Genomic DNA, 14,795 nt, shown 5'->3' on the forward strand with positions numbered 1-14,795 from the left:
GGCTATACAACATGTTGAGACACAATGAACTAGGCATGACCTCTTTGGGAAAAAAATAAAAATTGTTTCTGCAGTAGGCCTATCAGAATTGTTAGCATATTATAAATTGACGTTTATACAGCATCCCTGCCATTGACATGTGAACGAGAAATACAGTTGTAATAGAGGATGCAAGCTAAAAGTAAAGTAAAACAGCCTGCTCCATCTTGCCCTCCTTGTGACCTCAGTGAGAATAGAGGACACTATTACTGAACTGTGTATTAGTAAAAGTTCTCCAGCCAAACTACTGTTGATTACTATCATATGGTGGACATTACTACTGTTCAACTTTGCCCTTAAGCTTACAGGACATTTTTTTATTAACAGAAGCTTAAGCCTGACTAAATGAGAGCCAGATATTATGTTGAATTATGGCCATATGTTTTATCAGTGAGATTGAAGTTAAAAGCTAGATTAGTCTATCATAATCGCTGCTCAACATTGTATGCTTCAACTATTCAGAATCCAAGAGGTCATGCTTTTCAGTATGCAAGTCTAGGATGTCAGACCTGTGCAAGACTGACTATTTAATAATAATAATAATATATATATATATATATATATATATATATATATATATTTTCAGTTAACTGTTAAAAAATCTCACATACTGCTGTTCGATAAGTAGCCTAAGAATTTCACACTTTAAAATATGACAACTGACAGGTAAACCAATAGAGAACTCTGCTGGTAGGCCTAAAACATGTAACATTCTAAAACAAGTCTAGATGTCTGAACATAACCTTTCACATTTAACCAAATGTTGAGAAATAAAAGGAAAAAAATGCAGAGTTGGAACACAAAAAGGAAGGAGCCTGGTTGAAGTGGCACGGCAGAAATAGTGTCTAAAGAGGCTTTTAGCTCTCATGATAAACCTTTCAAAATGTTTAAATCGATTAATGCAGGAAAATACCTCCAAATGCGAAACATCTGCTAGTTATTAGTGGAACACATGTTTTTTTTATTTTTATTTTAATGAGCGATTAATCTGTTTATTTATAACCCTCTTACATGATTATAGCTGAATCTGAAGCCATGTTGTGTATTGTGTGCGTGTGACAAAAACAGGAAAAAAGCTAAACATGCAAATGGACCTGAAGAGCATCCCACATTTGGTAGAAGCCATGGTAGGAACATGGGCCCCAGCAGCATGTTAACCAGAAACAGACTCACAGCAAGTTGAATCGTCTGAGGACTGTATAGGCCTAGCTTTGTGTGGGCCTCTTGTTCTTCTACCGCCACCACAACAACTACTACTTTTACTGATAGAGTCTCTGCTTGTGCTACAACTAATTTAAAACAAACTAACCCCAAAACATGTGGGAATCAGTCAGGCACCTCTATAGACAACCCTCACTCTGAGCTGTACGTAGGACCCCGGTATCAGCTGTTATCAAGTGAGCTCCGTCGACTGATGTGATCGGCTCTTGCAGTATAGCCCCAAGCCCCAACACGACTTTCGGTAATATCAGAACAAGCAAAACAAGCACACCGTTTTATTTATATGCTGGACATTTTGTAAGCATAGTTTTGTGGTTCTTTTTGACGAAACACCTGTCTTTAGCAAGCTAGCATATGGGAAGAAGCTGGGCTCAGAATCAGCAGCCTACATGAATCGTGCTCCTCTTCAATGTCCTGAACCTTAACTGGAGCAAAAAAAATATCAGCTTATTCTTTTGGTCGAATTATTTATTCCGTCCCTGATTTACTTACATGTCCTCATATGATGTTGAGTGCAGTATTAGTGTTAGCTAACGTATCTGCCTTAGTCAATGGCTTCAGAATCTGCTTAAGTTCTCAGATATTTGGCATCACTTTTTAAATAAAATTTTGTTCATGTTTGAATGGATAGGAATCATCAATCAGAGCCCAGTCTTATGTTTTGGCAGATGTATTGCTGGTCATACTGTGTAATCCACATTCGCTTGTGTTGAATAAGAGCATTAATTGTGCTTAAAGAGACTGTTTTGAAAGAGGAGAAAAATCCAAAAACGTCTAAATAATAAAGGATCACCAATGCAGTTTCCATTAACTGACCTACAATACTGTGTTTCAAATAATCCTTTGTATTCTGATCCAGTGATCCAACTGGGGTAAATGATTGTTTGTGCCTGTTTTCCACATCTAGGGTCCAAGTGATCTGTTGTTTATGTAATTGAGTGTTTGGATGCAGATGTGATTAAATGTTTTTAAAATACATAGATAAATATTTCTTAGTAAGGTCACTACCCAGAAATGTAAAGTTGATAAATATTTCTTAGTAAGGTCACTACCCAGAGATGTAAAGTTGTGGTGTGATGGTGGTGGTGGGTGTCACCATTTTAAATGTGATGTTCTCTGATTGGCAGCGTTTGCCATGGCGACCCGTCGGGCACTGAAGGCTGTTCTCATTGACCTGAGTGGCACACTCCACGTAGAGGATGCTGCTGTCCCAGGAGCACAGGAGGCTTTGGCAAGGTCAATCAATCACACACTCACACACACCTTCACGGTTTACATGCTTTGGTGAGGTCAGTCACTAATACACACACCCCTTGACCGTTTCCATGTTTAGGTGAGGTCAGTCACTCGCACACACCTTCATGGTTTTCATGTTTTCGCGAGGTCAGTTACATACACTCTTTACATGGTTTATGTGTGCCAGACACAAACACACACGCATACCTTCATGCTTTACTTGCTTCGGTCCGGTCAATTACACACTCTTTTTTCCTGTTTTTTTTTTACATAAAATGTAACCTTGCCTTCCTTTCACTGTAAGATAGTGTCCTTAAGATACTGCACCTGACGATAAAGCGTCTCTGATGAATAACATGTAAATGTGATCAATGCCCTGCTCATAATTATTAATGTTTGACAGTTTCCTATTTTTTATATTTGATATTAATCAGGTTAAGGAGTGCCCCTGTTGCGGTGAAATTTGTCACCAACACAACCAAAGAATGCAAGCGGAACTTGCTGGAAAGACTCCGCAAATTGAACTTTGACATCCAAGAGCAGGAGATCTTCACCTCTCTGACGGCTGCTCGCAACCTGCTGGAGCAGAGGAAAGTGCGCCCCCTGCTGCTTGTAGAGGACAGTGCCCTGGAGGATTTTTCAGGTTGGCTGGTCTGGATATGTTTTGATATGATATGACATGCTTTCAGACTGATTAAAATCTTTAGCCTGATAGGAAAATGGCAACATATAGCTTCAAAGAGGAGATTATTTAGTACCTAGGACATCAGTGTCAGGTAAAAAGCTTTAAACCGGTAATGTAACATTTTGTTGTGCTGACAGTTTGAATCTTCTCTCCTCTATACAGGTATAGATACGTCGGAGCCCAATGCTGTAGTGATTGGACTGTCTCCAGAGCACTTTAACTATCAGATGCTCAACAAGGCCTTTCGGTAAACTATGCACTCACTGTCTCATTTTACAGTCAAGTTGATTTTTCTCTCACAGTAAAGTGCTACATCTCAGATAATAGGAAATCATATGTGGAAACAGTAAACAACAGAATCATTCGATCTGAATTCAGCAGAAACAGTTATCGTCCACATACGCATCGGCACACACCCTAGCTGCAAAATGTGGTTAAAACCCACCCAATTTCTGCACTGTGTTCAGCCTTGGTAGACATGGTGACATTTTGTCATCCCACCCTTCTTTTCTTCTACCTTTTCTTCTTTTCTAACATTCCTCGTCAGTCTAATGCTGGATGGGGCGCCCCTGATAGCCATCCACAAAGCACGCTACTACAAGCGCAAGGACGGGCTGGCCCTGGGCCCCGGGCCCTTCGTAACGGGGCTGGAGTACGCCACGGACACCAAGGCCACTGTGGTGGGCAAGCCGGAGAGGACCTTCTTCCTGGAGGCCCTGCGAGACCTGGGCTGCTCCCCAGACGAAGCCGTCATGATCGGAGACGTGAGTGCTGGCTAGAGGGCTACACTATAAATACATATATGTTATACATAATACAATATGCATATGCAGTATACATTTAAAAGTTTTTTTTAATTCCCCTCATGACCTTAAAAGGGCATAATTTACCTTCTTCCTCATTTGGGGAAGCGGGATCTATCTGGTCCCGCCCCCTCTCTACTCACTGTTCACCTGCTACTGGCGGCATGCAGCGTGTAAGCTAGCTTGTCTGTATGAGTTGTCCCACCCCCAAGAACTCAGGATTGGTTCAGTGTGACAGTCATAAAGGACTGGCGGCATGTAGCATGTAAGCTAGCTTGTCTGTATGAGTTGTCCCAACCCCAAGAACTCAGGACTGGTTCAGTATGACAGTCATAAACAACTGCAGTTTGAATTTACATACTGAGGCTGTTGTTGATCAACCGTAGATCCAAAACAGAAATCCTTGGCAATGACTCATTTTCGCTATTGATGTGTCTTCTAAAACATAGCAGACATCCTACGGACACTCTAACAAGGTTAAAAACTTGACTTACACCAGAGGGCGTTCAGACGACGTGTTAAAGCTGCACACTTTGCTGCTGTGTTGTTGAACATCAGTGTTTTATCGTGTTTTTGTCCTTCTGTTGCTCTTACAGGATGCAAGAGACGACGTAGGAGGAGCTCAGAATGCCGGCATGCAAGGAATACTTGTTCGGACTGGTGAGGGACCTTTTACTCAAACTGTGTACTTACTTGTGCTGATCTCTGACTCAAACAAAATATCGTGAATATTTATGCAATCACTTATTTTGCATTATATATTTTTAATCAATTAACATTACTTTGTAGAAATCTGCTTTTACTTTGACATTAAAGAGGGATTTTTAGTTAATTACTGTAAAAAAATACTGTAAAAAAAAAGGCCTATTTAAATTGATCAAGATTCCATTTATAAAAGCAGTAGAAGTGGAAATATTCAAGGGAGTGAACACTTTTTATAAGCACTATACATACTGATCTTGATCTTTACTCAAACACAATAATTAAACTTCTCTCACCTAGACACAACAAGCAATCTCTTCCTTGAGCTCAGTAATATAATGTACCTGTAATGACCATTAGCTGAGAAGTAACCTGTTGTGATGTGATTTCCCTGCAGGTAAATACAGAGTTGGAGATGAAGGGAAGATCAGCCCGCCACCATATTTGACCTGTGAGAGTTTCCCACAGGCCGTAGACCACATCCTGCACACACTCCTGAAGTCTGATTGATGTGTGCTCATAGTGGACAAACCAGCAAGGTAAACAGCAACTGGTCAGGGAATCGGACTTGTGACTAAAGAGTGGCTGGTTCGATTCCTGACCGGTAGGAAAAATGTGGGTGAGGATTGATTGCCCAGCACTCTCCTATATCTTCATCCAGAGATGAGGTTCTCTTAAGGAAGGCACCTAGTCCCCAACTGTTCACTGGCCGCCGGATCAAGAGCTTCCTTCTACTCTGGGTGTGTACATATGTGAACTGTTAGGCAGGGATCACATTGGAAATAACAAAGCGGTAGCAGTGAGCGTAACACACCGGACCATATCAAGACCATAAAAAGTTCTATCTTGTTCCTTACTCTGAATAAAATGTCTCTGTGGAGAGATTTGGAGAGATTTCTCTTGAGAGATTTGTGAGACACCTTCATCACACAATGTCAGTACTGTGTACATGTGATCATCTAAAATAAATCATAAACTGCAGCTGGCATTCATTCACAACAACTTCTCCACAGATGTGCTGTCATTTGTGTCAATGTTGGATTCTGTGTGTTTAGAAAGGTATTTTTTTACATTGCATTCTAATACACTGACAAAAGTGAAGAAATAAAAAATATTTTACTTATTATTTATGCATCATATTTTTCCAGAGTTTGCTTGCATCAGAAAAAACAAAGTGACCTTGCCTAACATAAATGTGACGAATACTGTGTCAGTCTTTGAAATGTGAGTCTGATTGTGAACTATAATAAAGTCCTGAGACCCAGCCTGTAGGCCTGTGTTGTCGCTTCCTCCTCACACAGACTCGTACTCCCTCTCCCAGGCTGTGTACTTCTCTGTCAGGTTCCTGGCTGAAGGTTTGGTGTGAGCAATCACCTCCAGGAAATCTGCCGTCGTCACGGTTTCCAGCTGGATGACCGGCATGTTGGAATTACCTGTGCACAGATATTAGTTACTGTGACTGAGGCTTCTGGGAAGACAAACAACAGCCCTATCGCCTGCCGAATCCAAGCGCTCGGCCAACAGCGTGTATTTATCGGGTGTGCGCAGAGCCGCGCTGCAGGTGGGCCATAGGTTATTATGTTTGTGTAGACCCGTGCTGGAATCTGGATGTACTGTCCATCTTACCTTCTTGGTGGTTCTCCAAGGCGTCAAAGATTTTCCGGACCGGCCTCATGGCGGCTTCCTTGCACACGAGTCTAATGTCTGAGCCGGAATACCCCTCGGTGTCCTGCAGGGGCCAGAGAGAAATATCCTTCTTTTACCTCAAATCAAAAGCAGATGTCTTTGCAACCAACTTTATTAAAACACTTCCGTATCCAAAGACAAAGGCAATGGAGAGATTCCGTCAAACATTATTTCCAGTAAACACAAAAACAGTTATTAAGACTATTAATGTGTTGTATTAGTTTAGTTGACTGGGACCATGTACAGAACTAGTTCTATACCATTGTCATCTGTGGTATGCCTCTAACATAATGCTAAACACATCCACGGCTGAAATGCTCTTGAGCAAGGCACCTAACCCCTCACTGCTCCCCGAGCGCCGCTGTAGCAAGGTAGCTCACTGCTCCGTGTGTGCTTCACCTCACTGTGTGTTCACTGTGTGCTCTGTGTGTTCAGTAATTCACGGATGGGATAAATGCAGAGACCAAATTCCTTGTATGCGCAAGTATACTTGGCCTAGAAACCTGATTTACGGCTACCTTATGGAACACACATCTTATTGCAGAAATGTACAAACATTACAGTAATACATTAATTAATATCAACCATGTAGTACCATGTAATGCCTGAGGCCTAGTAAGACTGATTGTGAGGGGTTAAGAGCCGACCTGAGCCAGGGTGTCGTATTGGAGGTCAGTGCGCAGGTCCACTCCGCCGGTGTTACTGAGGGGGGGCAGCCATTGTTTGATCATGACGTGCCGGGCAGCGGCAGACGGGAGACCGACCAGAATTCTCTTCTCCAGACGCCGCAGCATAGCGTGGTCCAGCTCCCTAACAGAGACGCAGGAGACACAACTGCTTTTGACGCCTACAAAAACATCCCTCGGACCAAGGGCACCCCCTTACTAAAGGCCTGTAACACTGTTGTGACAAATAAAGATGGCCTGTGGTTTTCCTGTAGGTTAAGTGGCAGCAGCCAGAAGAAAACATTAACCATAGCCCAGTGAAGTCAAGCAGTTGGGGCAGTTTGCTTCCCTCGTGCATACTCATGCCTACGGCCGAATCACAGCCGTGGGCACATCCCTTACTAACCCGTCTCACTCGAGAGGCGAGCCAGAGGCCAGTGAAGCGGCTTGCTTGGGCAGTTTGCTTTGCTACTCTGTCCATATTCTGATCACCTGGCCAGCACTTCTGCTTGGGTTTGCATTCCTCCTCCTCGCTTTTTCACAGTTTGCTTTGCTCACCAGGGCATGTTAGAGGCGGCCAGCACAAATACTAGGTCATCGGAGCGCGCCAGGCCGTCCATCTGGACCAACAGCTCCGTCTTCATCCGACGGCTTCCCTCGTGCTCCCGCCTGGAGTCAAACACACCAACGCACATCAGCACAGCAGCACATGATTCAAACACCAACGCACGTCAGTGACATTGTCCTTTATGGAGTCACCATTGTACTACCTCCATTAACAAATATGGTGTCATAGCATATCACTATAATGCTTTCACTGGCAGACAAGTCTTATCTCTTTCCTTTTGTTTAATTACTGGTTAATTAGGGTCAATAAAAGTCAAATAACTTCCTTTCTGGTGTGAGCATCTGTAATGTTTGTTTGTTTGTTTGTTTGTTTGTTTGTTTATTTGTATGTTTGTTTGTTTTGCTCACCCTGGTCCGAGTCCTCTCTGGCTCATCACCGATTCCAGCTCGTCCAGGAAGATGGTAGACGGAGCGTGGAACCGAGCCAGCTCAAACAGAACCTGGGGGATACAAACAGACACAAATAGCTTTGATGGCACACTGTCAAACAAACAATCAGCTAATTTGTCAGTTCATCAGAAGTCTAATGCTTTCCACCTCCAAACCACCGCTGCTTCATAATAAGACACACTCAGGTACTAGCCAGTGTCCTGTTTAACTAGTAATCCATGTCCTGTTTAACAAACACACTCCACTCGTAATCCATGTCCTGTTTATCAGACACATTCCGTTAATTGCCCTTGTCCTGATTAACAAACACTATATCAGGTAGATGTCCTGTTCAACCTGTGTCCTGTTTAATAGTAGCCCATCTCGTGTTCAACAGTAGCCCGTGTCCTGTTTAACGGTAGCCCATGTCCTGTTTAAAAGAAGCTCAGGTCCTGTTGTATGACACTGACCCGCACAAGCTTCTCAGAGTCTCCGCGCCACTTGCTGATGATGCTGGAGGCGGAGATGTTGAAGAAGGTGGTGTTGCACTCGGTGGCTACAGCTTTGGCCAGCATGGTCTTCCCTGTGCCTAGAGGACCAATGGGACGACAATATGGATGGAGAGGCTATTTACATTTCCCTTGCTGTATCTCAACACATTCTGGACTCAATATGTAATCAACTAGATGTACCGCAGAGCGGTACAAAATATGACCGCCGCCCAGTCCAGCACATTTTTTCCACAAAAATAAATCACGCTGAAAGGCCTATAGGATTCTAACTGTCTCACTAAATTGCATTATCCACACTCAATTGTCACTGGTATCTGCTAGACAACAAGTACCAAAACATGATTAGTTCATAGATTTCACATGTAAAATTAATTTTATACAACCCCACCTCCATCTTGCCTGTTCATAATTCTGAGAAATTCTTGAATTGTGTGCATGTGTGCATGTGTGCATGTACATGTTTATGTTATGTGTGTGTGTGTGTGCCTGCGTATGTGCATGCATGCGTACATATGGATGGGGGGGGCTACAGATCAAAACAAAAAACTACGGTTCCATGCTATCCATGTGGGGTTACATGCCCACCAAGTTTCGTGTACCCCGGTCTTTCAGTGTCCCGGGAATCCTTGTTGGTGTACGGTCACTAAATGTACACATAAATTATTTTATTGTAAGGCCCCCCATGAACGAAAGTCCACAAAACTTGGCATGCATTTGGAGGGTGTCATAATGATCCTACACTTTCAATTTCATGCAGTTTTGACCATGTCAGCCAGAGATATTATGATGAAAACACCTAATGTTTTGCTTTTTAATTTTTATCTAGGTGGCACTATACATGAAATAAGTGGTAATGGGATGGGTTGACATGCCCCCTTAAGACCAACATACAAAAAAAAGGTGGACCTCCTAGGCCCTACGGTTCTCGAGATATTCACAGAAAACTGTCTCCGGCCACCTACAGGCCAGTTGGTGTATAGTAACATAAATTAATTTATTGTGTGGCCCCCCATTAACGGAATTCCACAAAACTTGGCGTGCATTCAGAGGGTGTCATAATGATCCTACACTTCCAATTTCGTGCAGTTTTGACTATGTTAGGTCACAGATATCTGCGATTACAACACCTCATTTTTACTTTTTTGTGTTTAACTAGGTGGCGCTATACATGAAATGAGTGGTTATGGAATGGGTTGACATGGCCCCTTGAGATCAACATACAAAAAAAAAATAGTCCTCCTAAACCTTACGGTTCTCGAGATATTCACAGAAAACTGTGTCTGCCCTACCCTCCTTTCGGGGGGTGCAGTCCAGCGGGGGGACTACAGATCAAAACAAAAAACGATGGTTCCATGCTATCCATGTGGGGTTACATGCCCACCAAGTTTCGTCTACCCCGGTCTTTCAGTGTCCCGGCAATCCTTGACGGAAATTTGGACATGCGAAAAAGAAGAAAAAAAACAAATAAAAAAAAACAACAAAAAAACAAACTAAATCTGACTAAACCTATATGACCGCCACTTCGCTGCGCGGCGGTCATAATAATAGCACACAGTCTTTCTATGCATCTGTGATGTTATACACTGTGCTTATAGTATGGTTAGGGTCCCTATTACACAACAATATGAGCCAACATGGAAAGTACTTTGTAACGAAATGTACAACTTCTGTAGCCTAAGTGTGGCAGAAAGGGATGTGTTGTGAGGAAATGTGTGAAGGCCTTACAATAAATGTTAAAATATCAGCTAGTCAGATACTGGGAATGGACAGGAAAAGTAAAGTAGTGATTTGTTGAGACAATTTCCTTGCCTATATCACAGGGCAGCACTCTTTCTCTTTCGCTCTGTGTGTGTGTGTGTGTGTGTGTGTGTGTGTGTGTGGGGGTGTGTGTAAGTGTGAAAGAAAAATAGAGATGGTATCTTTTTTACAAAAAATCAGAGCTGGTACAAGGAATCATTTGTAAAGTGCCAAATCCCATCCAGACCGTAAAGAAAAGCAGTGAGAGAGTGAGAGAGAGAGAGAGAGAGAGAGATGGTAGTAAAATACTCTATTGTAATTGATATACTGTGCAGGAGACTGACCTGGAGGCCCATATAACAACAGGCCTTTCCATGGAGAGAGGATGCCTGTGAACAACTGGGGATACTGAAGAGAAAGACAATGCATTACACACCGTGGGTAGGAGTTTACAGGTGCTATGTGTGAACTTAAGAATGCAACTAAGGATATGATCGCATGACAGATTACTTTTTTTTAAATGTAGTATTTGCATGGGTAATTATAAAGCTAAACATACGTTTGGACGAGCAACAGAAGCTGGAGAATCCTTCATTAGATGCATAACAGAATATAGGGACACTTTTACATAGACAATGTTAACCCTGAATGTCTGAAAAATGTTCTCTCTCTCTCTTTCTCTCTCTCTCTCTGCCTGAGAGTACACAGGAAAACAGAAGAGCACCAATAGAGCCCGTCCTGCCTCCATCAGTTATCAACCGGGAGCTTTTATGAGGGTTTGCAGAAAAGCACAGAGAAGGATCTGTCCCATTTATGTGCTTGACCTACGGCCAAGACAGACCGCTCCGCCTTTGCACATCCCATCGCCAAGCAGCGGAGACAAATAATGTTCATATTTTCCCCGTGTCAGGATCTGGGGCACATCTCCACTCCCATCCACCAACCACCAGCCTGCGACCTATGGGGCTGGTTAGGGGGGCTTGATAGGCCTCGTACTGGGTGGTATTCAAGTATGGATTTAATGTCAGGGGAAGAAATAACCCAGGCCCCATTTTCCGCAGCCTTTTCCTGGAGACGTATTCAGAATCGAAGGCAGGCGTCAGCGTGAGAAATACCAGGGTGTTTAGCGGCCACGCACCTTAATAGGGTAGACGACAGCCTCTTTGACTAATCGCTTGGCAGCCTCCAGGCCGATGATGTGGTCCCAGCGCACGTTGGGGTTGTGTAAATAGATATCCTTTAGGGAGAGACAGGACAGAGATGGAGCTTAGCCCCTCATTAATACACACTCTCCTCTCCTCTCCTCTCCTCTCTCTCGCTCAGCTCCTCACTATTCTCTCTCCACAACCCCCTCCAACCATCTCTCTCTCTCGCTCACACACACACACACACACACACACACACACACACACACACACACACACACACACACACACAGACAAAATATACTTAAAATATACAAAATATACTTAAAAAATGAACAACAGCACACAAGTCTCTGGTTAAATTTCCGGGCAACACTATCTGCACTGCATACTTAATCGATTTAAATAAAGGCCTTTGCTAATAGAAAATGTGAATTGTTCTGCTCTACTTATGCTGTAAGAACTGGGTCCTTTTCAGAGCAATGATTTGATGTCAGCATGGCAGATTACTATACTATACTATACTATACCATACCATACCATACCATACTATACTATACTAAACTAAACTAAACTAAACTAAACTAAACTAAACTAAACTATACCATACCATACCATACCATACTATACTATACTATACTATACTATACTATACTATACTATACACAGTCCAGCCTGGTATGATGTTCTTACCCTGCTTATGACTGCAGCCAGTTCTCGCATTTCTGCGTTCATTCCACTGAGGCCGATCGGTTTCAGGAGCCGTTCCTGTAAGAAGCAACAGAGGCGCTCTTGGTGACTGAGTGGAGGAGGCCGTCTTTCTCACGTTTCTGACAAAAGAAGCCAAACGTACCGAAGTGTCCGGGCCGGGACACAAGCTAGTGCCTGGGATGTCGTTTGTGGCTCCTTTGATCGCATCCTGGATTAGCATGCGATAGTCTATAATTTGGCCCTGTGGGGAGATAGATGTCACCCATGCCTGGTCAATGTTAGTTTTTCATGATTTAAATATAAGTCAAAGACAAATGCTGAATGATGATGAATGAATGGATATTTGATTGATTGAGAAGTATACATTCATGAGAACGATCAGGCTCCCTAAAATAATCATTGGCTCCTATAGCTCCACACAGCAACATTGTGAAAGAATAATGTCTTATAAATGGGTCATAGAGAGAGTCTGATTTCGATATCCTTGTTCCTTTTTTAAAACGACTCTCACCCTCTTCATCTGATTCCCCTCGCCTGCTCCGTTCCTGACGACGGGCGACACATTGAGGCCAAACTCGGATGTTTCTGGAGCCGAAGAATGGCCGTTCTCCTTTAACAGGAACAAGGGAGTCCAGCTCAACCACACTGACAATACAACACTGACACCTCAAAGACAGGAGCACAATAGCACACTGGCAGCTCCGCTGCAGGCACAGTAAATTGCTGGGGAGGAAAATGACAGGTCTGGTATTGTGAGAGGTAAGAGTATGAGTGCAGCCGTACGTTATTGACTTTACTCGTGTCCTTGACCGTGATCTTTGTCTCCGTCTTTTTCAGTCCACCTCTAACGCAGTGGGTGGAGCCTATTCTGGGAAGGGACTGGGGTCCGATGCACGGGGTCCTTTAGCCCACATACACACACACATGTGCACACACACACACACATGTGCACACACACACACACACAGACACACACACACACACACACACACACACATGTGCACACACACACACACACACACACATGTGCACACACACACACACAGACAGACACACACACACACACACACACATGTGCACACACACAGACACATGTGCACACACACACACACACAGACACACACACACACACACACATGTGCACACACACACACACACACACACACACACACACACATAACACACACACACACACAACACACACACACACACACACACACACACACACACACGTAAGATACATGCATGCACATGTACAACTATACATTCACACTATCTATATTGTAGTATAATGTTATTAAAATATTATGTGCAGCACATTTTTCTCACCTTTTCTTGCCACAGCTTCTTGCCATCCTCTCTCCTCTTTCTCCTTGATTATACACAGCACAGGATAATGAAAAATAAATATTTGTCTGGAGTTTTCCTTGATGAAAAGAAAGTATGCATGAATTCAGGGTGTATTGTTACCTTGTTCTGGTAGTTTCTTTGTTAGCTTTGGATACTTCTGGAATTTAACAAAGTAAAAACTTTCATACTCCATAAGAACTGTATCCAGATCAACATTGTCACAGACTTCAAAGCGCCGTAGTCCAAATCTGGTCTCTTTATCTAATGTGTTGGCAGTATCTACATAGCTAGAGAAAGAAAAAAAAAGTTAATTTTGTATTGTAAATCATATTACTTTGTGCAAAAGCGTGTACTTACCCCTCCTCAGTGAGGTGATGGTATATCAACACAAGCAAATTTCTTTTCCTGGCCTCAATTCTCAACTCTTCCTAGAAATAGACAAAAAGGGGGTGTCATCTTGTTAGCCTTCCTATAGATGGCGACAAATAATAACTTTTGTCTATTTTTTTCCACCATGTGACATATTGCCTAGGCAACAGAGGCGTCCACTTAAACATCAAATGCTAGGCTAATATGCTAATGTTAACAAATTGTGAAGAATATCTTAATCCCTCAGATGCTTAAAAATTGCGCCACTGACAAGATATAACAGAATATACAATATGAATGTATGGTCAACCTCTCGTAGGTCGAATCCTATTCCATTCATGCTAATATGGCTGGTCAATGCATGTTGGCTAAAAACAAAACGACTTTGCACTTAGTATCGATACAACTATACGCTGTTATATTATCAGTAATATGACCTGCGTGAAGAAACGTACCGCTTCCCTTGCCTGGTTCGCTATTTTCATGGTTTGATAAGAAAGTTCCATCTTGTTTGCATAAGTTAAGTCCAGAGCTGCCACAAACTCAGAGTTTCGCTACTCAAATGTCTCAGATCTCGTGTTAATTGGTGCCCAGAATCCATTACGTATGAGAGAGGGGTGTCTTTCCATTGTTCCAGAAAGGGCCTGAGTGTTGCTTCACAAGTAGCAGTTTATGAAGTATGACAGAAACCTTTGCAGATGTATCGTATTTTATTATTTCAGCATTGTTAATCTCATAGTTTTCCCCCCAAGGATAATGTTCCACAACTAAGTGCCACAATACAACCTTTTTTGGTCTTTCTTTCCCAGTAACAGCGGCATGTGTGTGTTTGCAGAAATTAACAAGATAAGTCAATGCAGTTCTACTGAAATTTTGCACAAAACAAAATACCATGCATGTCTGTCCTTTTATGTACAATATGTACAATAATGCACGGA

At 42.6% G+C, this 14,795-nt stretch overlaps 2 protein-coding genes across 5 annotated transcripts; one reads left to right on the top strand and one right to left on the bottom strand.

Annotated features, from left to right (window-relative positions):
• Nucleotides 1-1,254: 1,254 nt before the first annotated feature.
• On the top strand, nucleotides 1,255-5,951 carry hdhd2 (haloacid dehalogenase-like hydrolase domain containing 2). Its single transcript, XM_042058835.1, has 7 exons — nucleotides 1,255-1,501; nucleotides 2,388-2,496; nucleotides 2,931-3,139; nucleotides 3,344-3,428; nucleotides 3,729-3,945; nucleotides 4,581-4,644; nucleotides 5,084-5,951. Exons 2-7 carry the CDS (start codon nucleotides 2,396-2,398, stop codon nucleotides 5,194-5,196), a joined length of 789 nt encoding a protein of 262 aa, XP_041914769.1. The 5' UTR covers nucleotides 1,255-1,501; nucleotides 2,388-2,395; the 3' UTR covers nucleotides 5,197-5,951.
• katnal2 (katanin p60 subunit A-like 2) lies at nucleotides 5,784-14,471 on the bottom strand. 4 transcript variants are annotated; one of them, XM_042058830.1, is made up of 16 exons: nucleotides 14,313-14,471; nucleotides 13,846-13,916; nucleotides 13,609-13,775; nucleotides 13,468-13,510; nucleotides 12,922-13,039; nucleotides 12,650-12,748; nucleotides 12,281-12,379; nucleotides 12,121-12,195; nucleotides 11,421-11,519; nucleotides 10,627-10,690; nucleotides 8,504-8,622; nucleotides 8,013-8,104; nucleotides 7,596-7,706; nucleotides 7,020-7,182; nucleotides 6,313-6,415; nucleotides 5,784-6,119 (listed from the first exon to the last, which is right to left on the bottom strand). In XM_042058830.1, exons 1-16 carry the CDS (start codon nucleotides 14,361-14,363, stop codon nucleotides 5,980-5,982), a joined length of 1,614 nt encoding a protein of 537 aa, XP_041914764.1. In that variant the 5' UTR covers nucleotides 14,364-14,471; the 3' UTR covers nucleotides 5,784-5,979. The 4 variants fall into 4 exon arrangements, with proteins under 4 accessions (XP_041914764.1, XP_041914766.1, XP_041914765.1 ...); XM_042058832.1 differs by having other exon boundaries at nucleotides 13,609-13,645; nucleotides 13,846-13,912; nucleotides 14,313-14,423; XM_042058831.1 differs by having other exon boundaries at nucleotides 13,468-13,564; nucleotides 13,677-13,775; nucleotides 13,846-13,912; nucleotides 14,313-14,423.
• Nucleotides 14,472-14,795: the final 324 nt, after the last annotated feature.

This window comes from Alosa sapidissima, chromosome 13 (assembly GCF_018492685.1).
Source record: "Alosa sapidissima isolate fAloSap1 chromosome 13, fAloSap1.pri, whole genome shotgun sequence".
Taxonomy (NCBI): domain Eukaryota; kingdom Metazoa; phylum Chordata; class Actinopteri; order Clupeiformes; family Clupeidae; genus Alosa; species Alosa sapidissima.

Excerpts from the sequence above, each read along its gene's own strand:
- hdhd2 (XM_042058835.1), top strand. The coding sequence starts at position 2,396 with ATGGCGACCCGTCGGGCACTGAAGGCTGTTCTCATTGACCTGAGTGGC. Across the intron at positions 2,497-2,930 it reads GCACAGGAGGCTTTGGCAAG|GTTAAGGAGTGCCCCTGTTG; the intron begins GTCAATCAATCA and ends GATATTAATCAG. Across the intron at positions 3,140-3,343 it reads TGCCCTGGAGGATTTTTCAG|GTATAGATACGTCGGAGCCC; the intron begins GTTGGCTGGTCT and ends TCCTCTATACAG.
- katnal2 (XM_042058830.1), bottom strand. The coding sequence starts at position 14,363 with ATGGAACTTTCTTATCAAACCATGAAAATAGCGAACCAGGCAAGGGAA. Across the intron at positions 13,776-13,845 it reads CATCACCTCACTGAGGAGGG|CTATGTAGATACTGCCAACA; the intron begins GTAAGTACACGC and ends TTCTTTCTCTAG. Across the intron at positions 13,040-13,467 it reads AGAAGCTGTGGCAAGAAAAG|GACCCCGTGCATCGGACCCC; the intron begins GTGAGAAAAATG and ends TGTGGGCTAAAG.